Source organism: Leiobunum rupestre, chromosome 4 (genome assembly GCF_980474605.1).
Source record: "Leiobunum rupestre chromosome 4, qqLeiRupe1.1.hap1, whole genome shotgun sequence".
NCBI classification, from domain to species: domain Eukaryota; kingdom Metazoa; phylum Arthropoda; class Arachnida; order Opiliones; family Sclerosomatidae; genus Leiobunum; species Leiobunum rupestre.
Window position 1 is genome coordinate 33,716,193 of NC_143387.1, and position 18,718 is coordinate 33,734,910.

General features: G+C 39.5%; 1 protein-coding gene across 2 annotated transcripts in view; it reads left to right on the forward strand.

Moving 5' to 3' along the window:
* Positions 1–18,718, forward strand: part of ds (dachsous cadherin-related 1) — a 72,708-nt gene that overhangs the window by 42,576 nt on the left and 11,414 nt on the right. For both annotated transcript variants that reach the window (XR_016480640.1, XM_090173442.1), the window contains exons 2-3: positions 17,471–17,657; positions 18,111–18,341. Coding sequence is in view for 1 of the 2 variants with exons in the window: in XM_090173442.1 (XP_090029568.1) it covers positions 17,471–17,657; positions 18,111–18,341 (418 nt within the window). In the remaining variant the exon portion in view is untranslated. The remainder of the gene's footprint in view (positions 1–17,470; positions 17,658–18,110; positions 18,342–18,718) is intronic.

Consider the following 18,718-nt stretch of genomic DNA (forward strand, 5'->3'; position numbering starts at 1 on the left):
GTTTCCCGCCGTTCGGAAGGTCCTGTTCCGAGACAGAAGACGCTAACACCGGCCACAGCCCCGCGTTGGGCGAACGTGGGCGTCGCGAGTTGTCGTCGCCCACTCCGCTGATCTCCGAGCGCGATAGGTACCCCCGAAATAATCACCATTAATCCAGCCATATCGCGGCGGACGACTACGGTTTCAACCGACTGGGAGTTAATAATAGGCTGACGTAATCGAATTACGAGAGCAATAGCTTTTTCGTCCCGACCGAACGTCACCCGCTCCTTTCAATATTTAAGAGTTCAGAAAATTTCAGTTTCTACTATAGATGATCAATTTTGCTTCGATTTTTTTCTCATATATTGTCCGAAAGAGGTAATGAAACGCTTAAGATATGAAACTCCATTTTCAATTATTTAAAGGAATTACAGTCTACAACTGGTTTTTATGGGAACTAGTGCCAGTTAGCCCTATAGCTTCTTTTAATTATGGTGGCAGAAAGGTCAAATTAGGAGAGTGATATGGCTAGTTTCGGAAGCATTTAGCGCGAATTTCGTCAAGATCCCCGAAGTGTAAATTTTCAAGTTAGCAACTCGAGCTTCGTCAAAACAAAGCAATTTTCGTTTCGAATTAATATCGATCGAATTATAATAAGAGTAGGGCGCGTTTTCGTAAATCTGGCAAGTAGCAATTTCGGCGGAGATATTCCCGTAGTTTCGGGGATGTCTCGCTGTTGTAATTGTTAAGTGACTTCGATCCAGGTGCGACGGGATTTGAATATTAGTTAAATAGAGTGTCGAATATCGGTGGTCATTCCTTTTTGGTTTCGGCCGAGCGGAGGAGGGTTCATCGCGGGGTGGTGGCGCTGGTGGGCTACGATACCAATCACGCGCGGGGCCTCCGTCTCTCTCGGAGGACTTGGCGCGTTGGTCCTGTCCTAGATTAATGGCTTCCACACAATCGCGTGCGGAGGAACCTCCTTTTTAAGAAGCGTCAAGCCGAAAACGTATATACGTAATCCGAAATTAAGTCTATCATTCTTGACTGTAGGTGGAAAAAACAGCCCTTCGTTGCAATTTTCGCCGAGAGAGCCGGATTGCGTTTCGGAATTTTATCCGAGTGATTTCTGCGTTTGTTTCGAGTAATAAATGCCGTATTTGTACGGTTTGGGCTGAGCGAGCTGGGAGGAGAGCCGAGGTGTCAGCCACCAGCCCCGACTCTATATTAGAGACAGTGGCGCATGCACGCGGGGTATCATCCTTAATCTATCACTCGGTACACTGCCTCTAGGCGGCTCTAGTGTCGCCTTTTCCGTCTTTCAAGAGACGCGAGATGGAAAATGTAATCCCCGCGTTACGACCTTTCAAATGAGCTTTTAGTAGACACGGAGAAACAACGCGTCGGCGAGTACCATTTTCCCCGAGAGAGATCAGTCGACCTAAACATCAGTACTTTCTTATTAGAATTACGTTGTCAAGATGTACTAAAGTGCTTCCCTCTTTTGGCAGTACTCTTTTCGAAATTGGTGCCGTATTTTTAATTAGCCATTTTACTTGTCGTAACTTCACGCCAACTTTATACATTTAATAGGCGATTCCGAAAAATATCGGTGGTCACTCTCTGTCGTATGGTTAAAGTATTTGAGGGCGCGCTTCTTTTTTAATTTTCAACGCGCGTGCAAAATCGCGCGAGCCACAATCTACTAATCTATCAAGAGCGCGTGCCTAAAGAATTAACTCTTTTATACATGTATTTGTCGCAATTATATTTCAGAATCACCTATTGTTTTCGGGAAATGTCTAGTCTAAGTCATCGAATTTATGAAAAGAAATGTACTTGGGTGCTGCAGATTAGGTGTTATAAATTTAAAATGCCAATTTCATCTAGTCTATGTCGAATAGCAAAAATATTTATAGCGTTCTATAGAAATGCTTTACCTTTATTTTTTTATATACATTTTATTTTATCTAGCCTTTGACATTTGAAACAAAATGCGATGTAAAATCTTTCGCCAAACTCACTGAATACGCGTGATCATTGCTTTTAAACCCAGTTGATTTACAATAAGATCAAAAAATGAACACTACAGACAGACATTTTTGGCGAAAAGCGAAAGCCGTATCCGAGAGGTTCGAATGAACTGATAGATTTGACTGAAAGAAAAGCTCGCGATGGAGCGGCGTTTTAACCAATTTCAGATCGCGTCCTCGCGAAATTTTCTATTTTCGTGATCTTTTTTTCTGTTCCGATTAATTTGGAGAGGCAACAGCGGATGCGCGCGTCCCTAAAAAAAGAAATGGCTTTTATTTTTGGATATTGATAAATGCGCTCCTTTTCCCATTTTAGCGCGAGCGGCTTGGTTTTCGAAAGCGAAAGTCTATTTTGGCCCTTTGAATATTACTTAGCCATCGTAAACCCATTTTTAAAAGACATTTATCAAAGCGGAAAAGTCTATTAAATATACGCGCACGGAGATAGCGAAAGAAAGAGAATTACTCTTAAAATCGAAATTATTCGATCTTTTTATTCGGTCTCGGGGTGTTTCCAACTTAATTAAACCAATCGAAAAATATTTGTTAGCGTTGTTGAGAGACGTCTCATTAATTTCCGCTATTGATCGGAGCGTAACCTTAAAATAATTCGATGTATACTTCAAATTCAAAATTCAAATTCAAATTTATTCATTAATACGATATTACATTTTTTTAGTGTTAAGGGCCAAGTCGATTATCGACTTATAGCCCTAGCTTTTAAACTTATATTTCAATTGGAATAACAAAAAGTAATTACTTATTATTTGAAAGAACAATTGTATAATATTAAAATTAGATAAACAAAACAAAAAGAATAATAAGCAAAAAATATAAACACAAAAAAACAACATTATTAAAACATATTATTTTCCATAATTTCCAATTTTAAAAACTTTTTAATTGCGTGAAGAGTCCTGAATTCTTGGATTTTTTCATATAGTGAGTTATATAATTTTACACCGTAATATAAAATAGAACTTACTCGAATAAAGCTGATAGTTTTTGTTTAATTTCAATATAACTACGTTTATAAAATTGCCGATATATTAGTAAAAAAAGCGTAACAACACGATCAAACTATTCGAAAGGTTCACCGTGAAATTTATTAGATTCCCCTACGTCCAAGGCCGGACTTAGAGATCCTGGGCCCATAGGCAGATAACGAGTCTCGGCCCCCTTTTCACGCGCTGCATTTACTCTTATCCCTGGAACTAGGCTGTGGCTGAATTTCCCTGATTCAGAGTAGAAGTCTGAGCTCTACGGTTATATTACTAAATAAAAGCTCTTAATTATCGTCGACTAAATACGCGATAATTATGCAACATTGCAATTTAAGGCTGCGTCCGTAAACTGCCAGGCAGAAATTTTGGTAATTTTAAAACAAAATCTTCTACCTAGGAATTTCTCCAATATAAATTACGATTGACATTATAGATGTATGCCTTCGAATACAGTAATTACGGTCACTGGAGGGCCCCTTCTAAGGATGGGGCCCTAGGCCACGGCCTAGGTTGGCCTAGGCGGATATACGGCACTGCCTACGTCATAATCACCGTCTGCCACGTTGTCGTCAGTAAGAAAACGTAGAACTGGATAACCTTCAATATAAACAGAATGAGCGCGTCTGAAATAAAATAAAAATGCCCTTATAGTCGTGTTTTCTCTTTCCTTGGAGTGCCAGTTATGAGCTTATGGGATTACGCGGTTGAATCTCGGAATCCCACTTTAAGTTCGGACTCCTAGTGCTAAATCGTTATCATGATTCTCCGGGTATATACCTTAATATTAAACAATTATTGGCTTAAGTGTTTGTCTTAACATCATCTCGGGGTAGATAAGCCGAAAAACACACACGGCGCCGCGTCTCGCTCAAGAACATAAACTGTTCGCCCAAGTTTATGTATCTAATCTTTCTCTTTCCCCCACTGCCTGAGAGCTCCAACGTAAATAATCTTTTGACAATAATGGAATTTCCCTATTCCACCAAGGACAAGAATCGAGAAGATGATCCCGAGAAAGCGAGTGTTCTAATACCGCCGCTGCCGTAATAATTACGCCGAAGTATTTACATCGAGTACGCGTTTTATAGCCAACGACATTTCTCTAAGAGATGAATAAAAGTCCAAAACCCATCAAAATATTTTTTATGAGATTTTTGTCCTCGACAAGTAATGGGGGTTTCTCCCGCGGTATTAGCCCAACGTTTTTGTTGAGTAAAGTATTTATCTTTTAAAAGTGATGGTGATAATCAAATCGAAGACCAATAAATAAGTGTTTCTTTAAAATACGGGAGGTCACGTGTAAAAGTTTTTTCTACGTTACTAGCTATAGTTATTGAAGATAGAGAAGAAAAAAACATTTTGAAATTTGAAGTCCACGTGCGAAATGCGCGCGCCAATAAAGTACTAATAATCTTAAGTTCGTGACGCGGAGAAAATCGTTTTATATTTTTAATGTTTTAATTGTTTTATTTTATGAAAACACCTATTTGCTTTTGGCCAGTTTGCTACTGCATTTACCGAATTTGTATACTTAAAACCATTAACGAAAGTCAAATGTCATAATTTGGATTCATCCAGTTGGAATCCAATTCTGTTTGGATAAAATACTTTGGATCAAATCAAAAAAAGTTGAACTTTAATGGATAAAATATAACATTTGATCAAAGTCGAGTTTCGATCTCCTCAATTTTGGATATAATTATGGAATAAAATTTCATCCAAAATTTTAGTAAAGGGAAATAAGTGGAAAATATCAAGTGAACTAAATCGGCTGTTTAAATTTCATTGTATAAATGTTTGTATAAATCGCAAAATTGCGAATTTGCAAAAAAAAAAGAAGCTCAATATTTTGTATTTTTCTAGAATCTCGCCTTAAAGCGCGCGCTCCAAAAGCCCGCTTTTCGTTTTGGAAGAGTTGAAAGTCCTTTAAGCTTAGGAATCGCGTTAAAATGTGGTTTTATTGTCTTCTTATTTGCTTTTCCTGGCGGCCGCTTTCGGTTGGTTCTCAGCGACTCTTTCGGAGTGCGATCTCGGTGGGATCTCGCCAGTTTCAAAATAAGACACGGCTCAGTTGTAAATAACGTCGTTAAGATGTCGTCCCGAGATTGTCCCGGGAAAACTACTTTTCTCATTCTTTTTCAACTCTGGATTTTTGCGCTAAACCCGTAGTTTATGTTGATGTTACTAAACCAGCAAAGTGTACGATGGAATTTAGTGGCTTCTGTCGCTGCGAGAGAGAATGGCACGCGGAGCCTGCTACGAGCGAATAATCTTTGAGTTTAGTGTCGTGGATTGAGGGGAATTAAAAGATGTTATCTCTCTCAAGTATCCCAGATATTTCATATTTTTGATAGGCCATGTTTTTTGTTGTTTTTTTTTTTTTTTTTTTTACGTGCGGCTTCTGTCGGGCATCGCGCGCCAATTTCTCCAGCGTCTTCGCAAATTGAAAGCTTATATTATTGAGATTTTGTCGGTATAATGTCAATCCTTGATTTTTGAAAACGATTTAGTCACGGGACTTTGCTGATATTACGACATCGGCTTTATAGCAATTATTCCATTTGCTTAAACTATATTTTACGAGACCTCACATGAAGATTTCTAAGCGATAATTTTAATCAATTAAATTTCCAAAAGCAATAAACCATTAAAGAAACGTGATAACTAAATGTTGATGGCCTTGTTGATTTTCAGAATGGATAAATTATCGAGTTACTACGGCTTTAGGCGCTCTTAAATCATCACCCGCGAAATAATACCTTTATACGTTGAATTATAGGTTTTTCGCGTCTATCTCGGTAAATTACGCGTAACAAACATTTCCGCTGGTCATGGTACTTATTATTGTACATTTAAAATTGTACAAATTATATTCAAATTAACTAAATAATTTCGATGAATGGAATACTTTTGATTATGGGGTGACGGAAATAATACGCTCATTTCGCTAAAACGTCCTTGAATGACGATGTTTTGTCTTACGAAGCGCGCCGTTTGGAGACAAAGCGACCCACTATCTCAAATCCGCTAGAACGCTGTTTGTAAACGCGAAGAGCGGAGATGCCACGTTTTGGTTTTTAATCGATCTCTCGGGATGGAGGACGCGTCGTCGTCGCCTTCTTCTGGTCGAGACATCTTTTGGGCGCGAGGAGCCGAGGTCAAAGGCACTCTTCCCTCCTTCGTAACTGGTAAAATATTTTTGGGCGACGCGCGCACCCTTCGCCAAAAAGGTTCTCCGCGCGAAGAAGCGCCCCCTAGCCGCAGACTTTTCAAGGACGACGATATTATAAAAGCAACATTACGCGGCGAGAGTGAGACGAAATGGCCTCTTGGTGCGAAACATAAGGCTCTAGCCAGTTGAAAGCTATCTCGTCTCGGCGGCCCTAACCCTACTGACACGCGCTGGTGGATAGTCCAAAAAGGCACGTTTCGTCCTTACGTAAATGATCCTCCGCGGATATTTCACTGTCCTCCTTGAATTACGTACGCATTCCGAGGCTCGATCACGTTCTCTCTTCTCAAGCGTGAAGTTATATATTATAACGCGTTTCCTCGACCGTATTAAACATGATCCGAGTTATCATCGGGTGTTTTAGGACAAGTCCCCGGACCTTTTTGTTTTAATTTTAGGAAGGCCCGCGCGTTCCGAGCCGGGAGAGTTTTAGAAGAATGAGATAGAAGGGGTTCGAGAAAATGCGCTTGTAAAACGTGGTGAAGCTTAAGTAGGCATGGTGGCGGGGCTGGGGGCCGAGAATGAGCATGCCTCTGAGGATAATTATAACCAGTAGCGGTATTAACCTCGTTACCTTCTCATAACCGCAACGATTTCTGGCGCATGAGCCGGACACGGACGCGCCGTAGATGTATCTCTCTCTTCGCGTCTAATAATCCCTTCGCGTAAAAACGGACCAGCGAAATTGGAGGTCTGCTGGATGCTCTCTCTCTTATATTCCGCGGGGGTACTTAGTTTCTTACACACGTAACCGTAACAGCAAATTGTCTTCGTGCTGCAGCTTCTGGTAATTTTACTTTTCCAAATTTTATCTCTGCTCTTTATTTTGAATACTAATCGCGCGATACGAACTATTTTTCGCGATGTTTCTTCTCCTTGTCCTTTGCAAAACCGTCATTGCCAAATTCACTTTCGTTTCTAATTCCATTTTCATCTCGAACCATTACTAACGAAAATATGTCTCGGAAAAGCAGTCTGAACGTAAGTCGAACTTCGTATTTACGGTTGAGAAAACGTTTCAGTCTCTGTTTCTTTACACACGGAATATTTTTGCTTTAGATAATGATTGCCGCTTTCATCTTTTGGCGTTACGGAGGTTTAATTTCGCGATGTTTGACCCATCCAAGTAGTAGATGACCCGTTTTCCAGCTCCGAATAGGTAGAGGGACTCGGGCCGCGTCAAGGTGACAAGAATTATTCGTTTTTGAAGTCTAAAGCAATAAGAAAAATCTTAAAGCCAGAATACTTCAAATTAAATATTCAGCCGTTCATGATCTGAAATCCTAAACGTTTTTTGAATGGCTTCATTTCGTAAAAGCAAATCTAACTATATTAAAAATTAAGTACATATAAAGAGTATCTATTTAATATAAATTGCGTCGACATTCGGGGTATAAAAGCGTTAAGCGAGGATTCGAGTGCCCCCGCGAGTAGGTTTTACCCGCCGCGTTCTTTTTGGTCAGGAAACGTTTAAAATAGAAAAACAAAATATGTAAATTTATTGAAATTCCTTTCGATAAATAACGGTTTAGAAAAATGAAATTCGTGTAACTCACTTTCACAAATATTAGCCGACTTACTAATAAATAACCACCTTTATGCTACCGCGATTATCATTCATTTCCCCATATAACAAGCGTACGTATATTATTTTTGAATACAAATTGAAAAAGCGCTTTCCAACCGGCCGACTTACGCGGAGCACTAACGCAATTTGTCTTCGTGTTGGCTCGTCCCACGCGCTTCTTGGCCAAACCGTCCGGGTGGGGGCAAAAGGAATATTTCTCAAACGGTAAAAACTCTTAAACAATGAATATGCCTTCTTTCATTTATGTCTATTTAGGAGAAGGTTCAAATTGGGGGTTTTAGCTTATTCGTCTGTCACTCGCGGAAAACGATAATTCAGAAATAGCAAATTGGTGGGAGTCGGTGCTGCACGCCGCGCTCATTCCGTTTCTGACAAATGCCTGCTGAATTCAAATGGGCTACTTCCACATTTCGAGCGGGGGACCAATACGCTGTTATCGAAAACCTATATGCTAAGCTCTCTTTTTACGGCGAGTAGTTGAAAGTTTGGCCGACTTAATTTATCGCACTGGGCCCCGCTTGATGTTGTTTACCCATTATACCACCGCAACTTACGAGTTCGATTTTGCATAGTAATTGGCGGTAATTTCCGGTAAAGACTGGTAATAGCGGTAAAACGTTTACTTTTCTTTGGAGCTGAATGCTTAGCGATTGAAATTGAATTACCAATATGTTAATACCCTACAATTCGGTAGAGTCCTTTATTGTAATAGAGCTTTCAAAATGATATTAGGATATCAAATACTTTATTCAACATCCGACATACAGAAAATACGCATTCCGACATACAGCGTAGGGAAGTAACATTTTTTTTTAGAAAATATTCACGTGGTCCATGTTATTTAACTCTTAAAGTATTAAATAATTTTATTCCTTTGGGTTATTAACAATGTTTTAATCGTTTTGTTCTGGCATTAACATTTGGAAATTAATAACGTTACGTATGATTGAAAATATAAAAAAAAATTGAAACTCTTTGATCCGATATCGATAATATTTAAATTATGTGGAAAATGTAATTAATGCGTTGTTAATGAAAGTGCTCCATATTTTGAAATCCATTTACCGAAGTGGGTTAGTTATAGGGGACCAGATATTTTGTATAAAACAATCGAGTTATTTACGGAACCGGTTTTGGCGACATTTGGATACGGACGGAGGGGAGAGTAAGTTTATATCGGTTTAAATTCTAACGAAGTACTTGAAAAAAAGGGAATTGAATATCGAGGGAGCATTAGGTTAGCAGATTGTTTATTCGAAGGTAAACCAGAATTTGATTTCAGTCCAATACGTTTTATTCATAATTGCCTAATTAAGTATGGAAATCGGTGGGCGCGTCTCTCGGATAAACAAGTTCTCGGCGCTCGCTACAACAAAAACTTCGAATCAACGCCCACGCTTATACCACTTTAATTAAGCAATTAGAGATTTTTGTACGCTTTACAAATATTTTTTCTACCTTTTAATTATAAATCCTGCGGGTGTTTATTTTAAACTGGAATTTGATTTACATAATGAAACCTTGTACATTTAAGTTAAATCTTAGTTCGAATTTTAAAATAAGTTCATATTATTCATATCGTGAAGTAAGCAAGTGGAGAATGAATTTCAGTATTTTGAATGTTTCCTCTGTACAGGGTGTTTCAAAAGGCTTTGCCAAAATTTTAAGGAGCTGTAGGGGTGAGTTGAGAAGTATGCCTTTTTTTCCCCATTTTCCTACGATGCGTTAAAAGAGTGCCAAAGAGCTTTAAAGTGTGTCCTACTAGCCCCCGGAAGTAGGCTGCAACAAGCGCCAAACCAAGCAGCGGGAACTTTAAATACTGTTTAAATTACCGTTTTACGCTGGCTACCTCGATGTGTTTACAAAGTCCTTTTTTATCTATCACACGAACCCAAACCTTAATGTTCGCATTTCCCCGCTGCTTGGTTTTGCGCTTGTTGCAGCCTACTACGAACACACTTAGAAGCTCTCTGGCGCTCTTTTAACTCATCCTAGGAAAATGGGGGAAAACAGGCATACTTCTCAACTCACCCCCTACAGCTCCTTAAATTTTTTGCATAACCTTTTGAAACACCCTGTATTCATATACTTTTAGATGTTTGCTAAGGAACAATTTTCGTTATTTGTAAAATAAAATTTGGATTTCTTTTCTTTTATTTAATACGCGTGTATGGAAACAAATTACGTTTTTTTATAAAATGAATATTTTGAGCTGTAATATTTCTTATTTTATTTAAGAAAACAATTTTAGTTATTTTCCAAAGAATAATATTGGGGATAAGCTTTTTTTGGGTAATATCTTTGACAGTTTTTGTAACTTGATGACGGACGTCACTTTGAAGAAAATAGGCATTCACTCTACTTATAAAACGGAGAGCCAGACTTTCTGTAATTTTGACGTCGCAGTTGGGTGTTTGTAGCAGACGACATAAAGGCCGTCTTCGCCCCGGGCTTGTCTCCATCGAGAGGAACGAGTCCCTTTAATGTTAGGGAAATGGCGGGTGGCTAGCCAGCAAAAATGTCTAGCTGGATATTCCGCGTGCGTACCTTCCACTACTAATTCCACCTTCTTGGCGTTGCTGAGGCTGGCTTGGGTTAAAAAAAAAACACGTCAAAAATTATTTTTGATTGTTATGGATCACTTAATTACCCGTAACTACTGTTAATTTTAGAGTTGATTTTGTCTATTATTTAGGGATAAAAGATCTCCGCTATCTTAAAGAGAGTCGAAAAATAATTGTAATATCGTACTTCTTATTAGGGGGAAATGATATGACAGCTTTGCGGGTAACAGTTCTATCTTTCAGTTAATCATCCTAGAAACAAAAACAACTATTAACTATAAAATTTAGATTAGTTGAATTGTTAAAAACAAAACACCGAGATTCGAACACTTTTTCTCATATACTTCCGCCGCCGTATATAAAAAGATAAACTTCCTTCCGTGTAAATTTGTAATTTGATAAACAATTTAAAATCCTATTACCAAAAACTTTCTAGCGTTTAAATATAAGTACGTAATTTTAGTAATTTATCAGTGTCTATATTTCTAAAAGCAAATTAAGTCGTCTAAAATATTATGGAAAAAATCCTACGTGGATTAATTCGTTTAAAATCGGCGGAAAATATTTCGTGTTTTACTCGAGAGATGTTTAACGATATATAAAAATTTGAATATATAAATGATAGCGTCTGTGTATATACCCTCCGCGATGTAGCGGCGGTTTTCCTCTCCCAGTAGATGCTAGTGTTTTCTGTATCCATAATTTAAAGAGGCTGAACTTTATAGGAGCGAAACACGAGTCCATCGGAACCGGCAATTTAATTTCCATAGGAATGCCTTCGCTCGTATAACAGAAAACGCGTGCCTGCAGCGGGCCGAATATGGCCGAGTATTAAACGTTGATTCCGAGTGTCTGCGGTGCGGCGGGCGCGCCTATTAGTGCCGCGTGTACCAGGTGTTTTCCTTCGATCCATCTTTTAATACGACGAACTAGGAAAATATCCCGCGTGCTACGAAACAAAGACCACGCTCGCCTACTTCAACCTACTTGAAATGGCTGGTGCGAACTTCGTTACCATTTCCTCTGGCCAATGTGGAGTGTCGATCGAAGACAGCGAATTTCTGACCTATAACTTCCTCGCTTTGACATTTGCTCACCTTACCGTCATTTCCTCGTGAAATTATAACATTATTTCTTTAGCTGTCCGTTGAGACTAACAGTTGCGGGAGACGATTGGGTAGTCACTTAAGTCTTAAGTCGTCGCTTTACTCGTAACCCGCAATGCTGCTAAGAACTATTAATTTTAGGGTCAAGGCTTTTTCACCGATTTCCATGAAAAAAATTCGTTTTAGACATTTTAGTAATTTACGGGAGTAATATCAACTTAACTGGCTTTAAAAGTCGCTTGATGACTTAGGCCTAAGGTGGTGCCTTGGGTATTAGCCTAGCTGATTAACCCAATTTTGCGTACCACGTCCCTCATATGTGTTTTTCGGTGTAAGGGAAATAAATATTGGTTATTAGGGAACAACATATCAAAAAACAAGTTGGTAAAGGAAGTGCCAAAGAGAAATACATCGTACCTGGAGTAATGTTTAAAGTTTCGAAATTTACATTCGAAGGAAATCGGTTTTATTCTTTCGCTGATTCCAGTCTAAAGAACGGTTATCTATGATGATTTACCGAAAGTTAGGCGAGTTCATTGTGGTTTTTTTAAGAATGTTTTAAAGAGCTTTTCTCTTTTTTTTCCTCGGCGTTAAGACAGCGGTGGAGTCTGCGGATTAGCGCAGGGCCCATTAAATATTAAGTACCCCAGCGTGAAGGGCCCACATTTTTTGAGCGCTGGGGCGAGAACGCCATTTTCCCATAACGGAAAGGGAGAGAGAGAAAAAAGGAAACTTACGATGATTTACGATTGAAGTGGGACTATAAAAATGCCTTAAAGTTCTTCAGCGAAACCAATTTTTATGAGCGCCGCATGCGAGGCACCATCTGCGATGAGGCCTTACCCCGATACGACTTAAACAAAAAATACACCATTCGAAATATAATTTTCAAAAAGGAGTTATATTTCCAACAGGGTAATGAATCATGTAGAATCTTAATATTAATCTATTTTTTTTTAATCTAATGGAGTGTCTAGTGTATCTTAAAAATATTTTTACGAATATATACGATTTATCGTAACGGAGTACTTTAACTCTATTAACATGAGAAACTACTTGAATTTTTAGAATCCAGAATTGATTTTCACTCGTTTATGACTCGTAATAAAAAAGCTTGTAAAACCTTAATTTAAATATAGTTCGGTTAAGTAGTTTGCTTAAAATTACTCACTGTTCAAAACGAATTTATTTCGCTCTAGATTACCTATAATATAAGTAACATAATAACAATAAGTATGAAAATTATAAAAAAATTGGCACCGAACTTATTTTCCGACTAAAGCCCAGTTCACACTATACAATTAATTGGGCCACTTAATTGAAATCAACTAATTGAATAGTGTGAACAGAAAAATTGTAACCATCGTTCCAACTTTTTCTGTTCACACTATACAATTTTCTCGCTTACAATTAGTTGGTTTCAATTAAGTGGCCCAATTAATTGTATAGTGTGAACTGGGCTTTATTTTACAATCATGGTCTAGTTCTCGCGTCAGAATACCTTAGTGTATAAATATGCCCTGGGTGAAATACACTTCTACCATGAATGATAATATAGTACTCAGTTCCGTTGAGAATCCAAGTCCGAGCTGGGAGAGATGGGCATTGTCGAAAAAAGGTTCGGTGAGAAAATGAGCGTTAAGTCAATAAAATAATGAACTTCAAATCTTCGTCCCGGTATGGTCAATAGTTGATTTTATAAAATAAAAAGTGGTCTTGCCCAACTTGTTAAAATGTTGCTCTTACGTCACAAGACCCAGCTTTATTTGTGTATTCTTCGCACGAGCGATTTGCACGCGCTCTAGAAAAAGCTATATTCCTCGCGACTGTAGCGCGCGCTAGTAGGCTTGTCAAAGTAAGAGACTGTGACGTAAGAGCAACATTTCAACAAGAAGGCCACGTTAGTTTATAAAAAGAACTATTGAGTCATTTAACTTCGAAGTACCGCTAGAAGAGAGGGGACGTTTGGATTTGATAGTCTTATGGGAGAACCTTCGCAAATTTATTTGATCGTAAGGGAGAATGTAGGTTCGTGGTTAAAAGCGAGGTGGCGCGTTGTCTTACGCTATAAGTAAAAGGAAAAGATTTTGAGTGGCGTCCTAGCCGACGTAGAATCAGTTATCGTTTTACACATCACGCGTAAAAGACTTTGCAAAGTTATTCCCTCCCATCTCCATCCGCGCGTTTAAAATGTTACAAAATATTCCGGGTACCGTAGTATATGCCACTCGTTGAAGACCAAAAATTCCAGAGATAGCCCTCCGGACCCTTGGAAATGCTGCGCCGCCTACGTTCAGAAGCTTCGTGTGTTGGAATAAAATTTGCTAGCTGTTTTTTTTTAAATTGAAAATAAAAAGACGATAAAAATTTCGTATGCAAGGCGCTCTTCCTTCGAAATGACAATAATCGTAATTCACTTTGAAAAAGTTCGATTGTTTTAGTGCTCCGGAAAATTTAACTTGGTCGTATTTGAAATTTATTTGCATTTTCGACGTTTCTCTTTCTAAACGCAAATTTACGTATCCTACTGGTCCGATCTGGACCAGTAGGATTTCATTTTTTTTGAAGCATTCTAACCGATCGGTTCTCGACGCTCCCGTGTTTCAGCAAAACCATAACTGGTTTTATTTCGTGCTTTTGGGAGTTTGACGAAACATTTTGCGATTTGATAGGGAGTTTTGGCGAAACTACTTTGTCTCTTGAGTTTTGAGAGGAAAGTTTGGCGAAACTGCTTTGTCTCTTGAGTTTTGAGAGGGAAGTTTGGCGAAACTGCTTTGTCTCTTGAGTTTTGAGAGGGAAGTTTGGCGAAACTGCTTTGTCTCTTGAGTTTTGAGAGGGAAGTTTGGCGAAACTGCTTTGTCTCTTGAGTTTTGAGAGGGAAGTTTGGCGAAACTGCTTTGTCTCTTGAGTTTTGAGAGGGAAGTTTGGCGAAACTGCTTTGTCTCTTGAGTTTTGAGAGGGAAGTTTGGCGAAACTGCTTTGTCTCTTGAGTTTTGAGAGGGAAGTTTGGCGAAACTGCTTTGTCTCTTGAGTTTTGAGAGGGAAGTTTGGCGAAACTGCTTTGTCTCTTGAGTTTTGAGAGGGAAGTTTGGCGAAACTGCTTTGTCTCTTGATTTTTGAGAGGGAAGTTTGTCGAAACTGCTTTGTCTCTTGAGTTTTGAGAGGGAAGTTTGTCGAAACTGCTTTGTCTCTTGAGTTTTGAGAGGGAAGTTTGGCGAAACTGCTTTGTCTCTTGAGTTTTGAGAGGGAAGTTTGGCGAAACTGCTTTGTCTCTTGAGTTTTGAGAGGGAAGTTTGGCGAAACTGCTTTGTCTCTTGAGTTTTGAGAGGGAAGTTTGGCGAAACTGCTTCGGCCTTTGACAGAAAAGGTCGATGGCCCAGTTACTTCAAATTGACAAATAAGCCGTGTAGAATCGGTATTGTGTAACGCGTTTCGCTTGTAGTTCAAATATTTGCAAATTGAAGATTCGTATTTCATCGTGATTTGTATAGTCTGTTAAAAATAAACTTTTGAATGTTATTAACTAACCTTAACCTAGCTAAGGGTAGTGGGAAAGAAATTAAGCGATGATAATTTGTATTTTGAGCGAGGGAGCCATTTTGCGCTTTATCTAACTCACGATTCCGCGTCAACTACCGATATTTTGGTCGGTAGACGATCTAGCGTGATCACGACTTTTAGTTCAGACCACGACGCGTAGATCGCGCTAGCTACGTTGCTCTTTTTCTCAGCACACGTTTCTGTACGGACAAGAGAAAGAGAGGGAACGAGAGAGAGAGAGAGAGAAAATAATCTGGCCGAGGCTTAGCGAAAGAGAAAAGGTTATTAAAGCGGAAAAATGAAACATTATCACGGGACATTTCTTCCCTTTTTCTCTCTAGATATGATTAGGTTTAATGGCAATGATGCTCGACGCCGAGAATCATTATAAGGTGCCTCCGTATTCGCAATTGGCTACCGTAGAAAAGGCCCTCTGCCGGCGCGTTCGCTCACTAGAGAACCAGAGAGAAAGAGAAAGAAAGTCACGGCTCTACCCCAAGGTTACGTAATGTCGATAGTAATTATTTTGGACAATTATGGCCCGCTTAAATATGGCTCTACTCGGCACGATGAGGCGGCCCTCTCTCTGGCTGGATGTGTATATAGTAAGTAGAAGAAACACCCTCCCCAAAAACTATTTCTCCGAGCGCGGAGGAGCTCGCCTTCAACCACGTTTACAAGAAAAACCCCACCAGAGCCAGCTACCGGGCAAAGAATTATTATATAGGGGGCGCGCGAGACGGAGGTTTTTAACCAATGACAAAATGCCGGATTTCTAGGACGAAGAATAATAAAATTCTTAACCAGTTTTTGCAGTCATAAATAAATTTCTTCTTCGCACTATTTTTATTATTATTATTATTATTTGAGATTTATACGTGATAAAAAAAGGGGGATTTCATTTCGCCCTTCACTTCCCTTTTGACACTGATAGGGTGGTTTTGCGCGACCGCTCCATTTGTCCGTGCAAATTGGTCGGTTATTTGAACTTCCAGTTACGTTATTGGCGAGAAGTGGTTTCTAAAATATTTTGGGGAGGTTTTTTTAATTAAATAATTTAATGAAATTTCAATATATAAAAAAGGCAGACCTTGCTTCATCTGTGGTGGTCATTTGGTTTTGTAGAAGATACTCCCTCTATGGCTACCATTAGTGAAAGAGTACTTCATAATAATAACGGTATTTAAAATTAGTGTTATAGAGTCCTTAAAGCCAGTGGCAGCTCTCGATGGCTCAATAGATGTAGCTGTGAGCTTTAGGTTCGACCTAGTGTATTAAGTCCGATTTGTTGAGATTTCTACGTACAGGGACTAACTAGGCCCGTATATGAGCAAAGACGTGAGGTGTTGTCCTTTCATGTCCAATTTCACTAACTTTATGAAATATTCCCAGTCTTATGACCAGATGTTTAGCAATAATTGTAGAGTATTTTTTAATGAATTGAGCAGAAGTCTCGACTGATAGAGGGCGATACTTTACGGGATCTTTTTGGTGTAATACGGATAAGCATCCGAGGGGTTTTCTTGGCGGCAGTCAATCGCTTTAAGAGTTATTTAGTCTTCTAAATATAGATCTATATAAAAATGAGAAGAATATTATCTATTGACAGATTGAGGTGTGTCTAAAATAGTGGAATAAAGCGGGCTTCGTGCTAATAAAGAATCGCGGAGGGGGGGAAACGAACTGGGACCGACTTGTTCTCCTTCTGGGAACACGATGAAAGGTTTTTCGGGGCCAGCATCGTCGGAGGAGACTTGGAAGCGGAGAGAGTTATGACCATCGCAATTATTGGATAATAATGGGAACTGATTTTTTCGCCAAAGTCACGACTGATATAATCTACAATAATTTGAATATTAGGCGGAGAAGGCGAAAGAGCGCGCGCGGAGATCCGTCTGATTCTTCGCTCGTCCGTTCGGCTGGAATCTTTTTGAAAAATGTCCCGGGAAATCGCTTACACGAACGGGCCTAAAATTATACAATTTCCAGCGCAGCGTGCCAATGCCTGCCTAAGAAGCAATTTGCCGTAATTACGCGGCTATTCAAGCCGCAAACGATTTTCGACTCCCCCCTTCGCGGAGATCGGGCGAAATTAAAGACGAAATTGTTTGATTAATATTATAATCCGTTTCGCCGCTATTTAGAAACGTCTCCGCTTCTGCATGTGGCCGCGCTGAAGTTTCATTATTTTTATTGCTGTTCCGAAAATTATAAGCGCTCGTCCAAATTAGCTCGCTTTTCGGATCATTTTGTTTTCACGAAGGCTCTTATTAAACGTCTTAAAACGGACTATCTTTATAAATTTGAAAAAATGAGACGGGTTTGAATGGCTAATGCCTTATTAAGCTGTCTTCTATCAAGTACCTCTTGACGTATCGTATCTAAATAAAATCGTTTCTTTTGTTTTTCTTTTCGCTATAGGTGTCCGCTACTGATCCGGATTGCGGGGTCAATGCTATGGTCAATTATACCATGGGCGGGGGTCGAGGGACCCCCTTCTCCAAAGATTTCACGATACAACCTCTGAGTGGCGAGCTATGTATAGCCAGCGAGCTCGATCACGAGAGGCGTACGTCCTACGAAATACCCGTTCAAGCCACGGACAGAGGTATTTACGAACATTTCGCGTTTACGTTGTTTGGTCTTTCAACCATCGAAATAATGACGAAATTATTTCATTTAACACGCGATAAACGCGTATTTCGATCGCGATAAAACTTAAATTATTTACTAATGGAAATTGTTCGTGATTTTGACCTCGTTACTTCCATCTTTGCTATTTTGGGCCACTAGTATCGTATTATTCATCGCGAATACCTGTTTTTTTTATCGAACAGCTTTCGAAATAATTAACTCTTCGCTTAAATTCAACGTTAATTGCCCTCGAAACACATTACCCTTATAATAGTTTAATTACCACCGTGTCACTAGAATACAACTTAATTGGAAACATATTCCGTAACGCAATTTACAATTACAAGGTACATAGAAAAACTTGTTACGGAACACGGTCCCTGTTTTATACGGCAAGAATTCGATTAAAAACGTAATTTTATTTTAGGCGGGCTAAGTACAACGGCCATGATCAAGGTACAAGTAATGGACGTCAACGATAACGTACCGGTCTTCTACCCGCGAGAATACAACGTCAGTTTGAAGGAAGGCGTCACCAACACGAACGCCGTCATCGTAGTTGTGGCAACTGACGAGGATTCCGGCGTCTTCGGAACAATTACCTACAGCATTGTCAGTGGCAACGACGAAGGACTGTTTCGTATCGATCTACATACCGGTAAGATATGGCCAACCTCTTCATCCTGTTTTGACCCCGGCGGCTGCGGCTTCGGAACGAGTACTCTAACACGTTTCTGCTAGTAACGTTATTACTATTAAATGAAAGTCCCCGATGTATCATAATCCTTCAAATGATTGTAATTTGGTGACTCGCTCGTAGCGCGGTTATCGTTTACCGTCTCTGGGTGAAACGTTAAGCGCGCCTTCGAACCCATCCCCGAAATTGGCGTAAGCCGTGGTAATGGCCCGTATTTCCTCGTTAGTATCCTAGAGAGTGAACGCCTATTTTATTGGCATCGACTCGAGTTTCGTCCGCGACGCTAGCGTTGAATTTCGCAGGCGTTGTCCTTTTCACGTGGCCGGGTTACTCGTCTC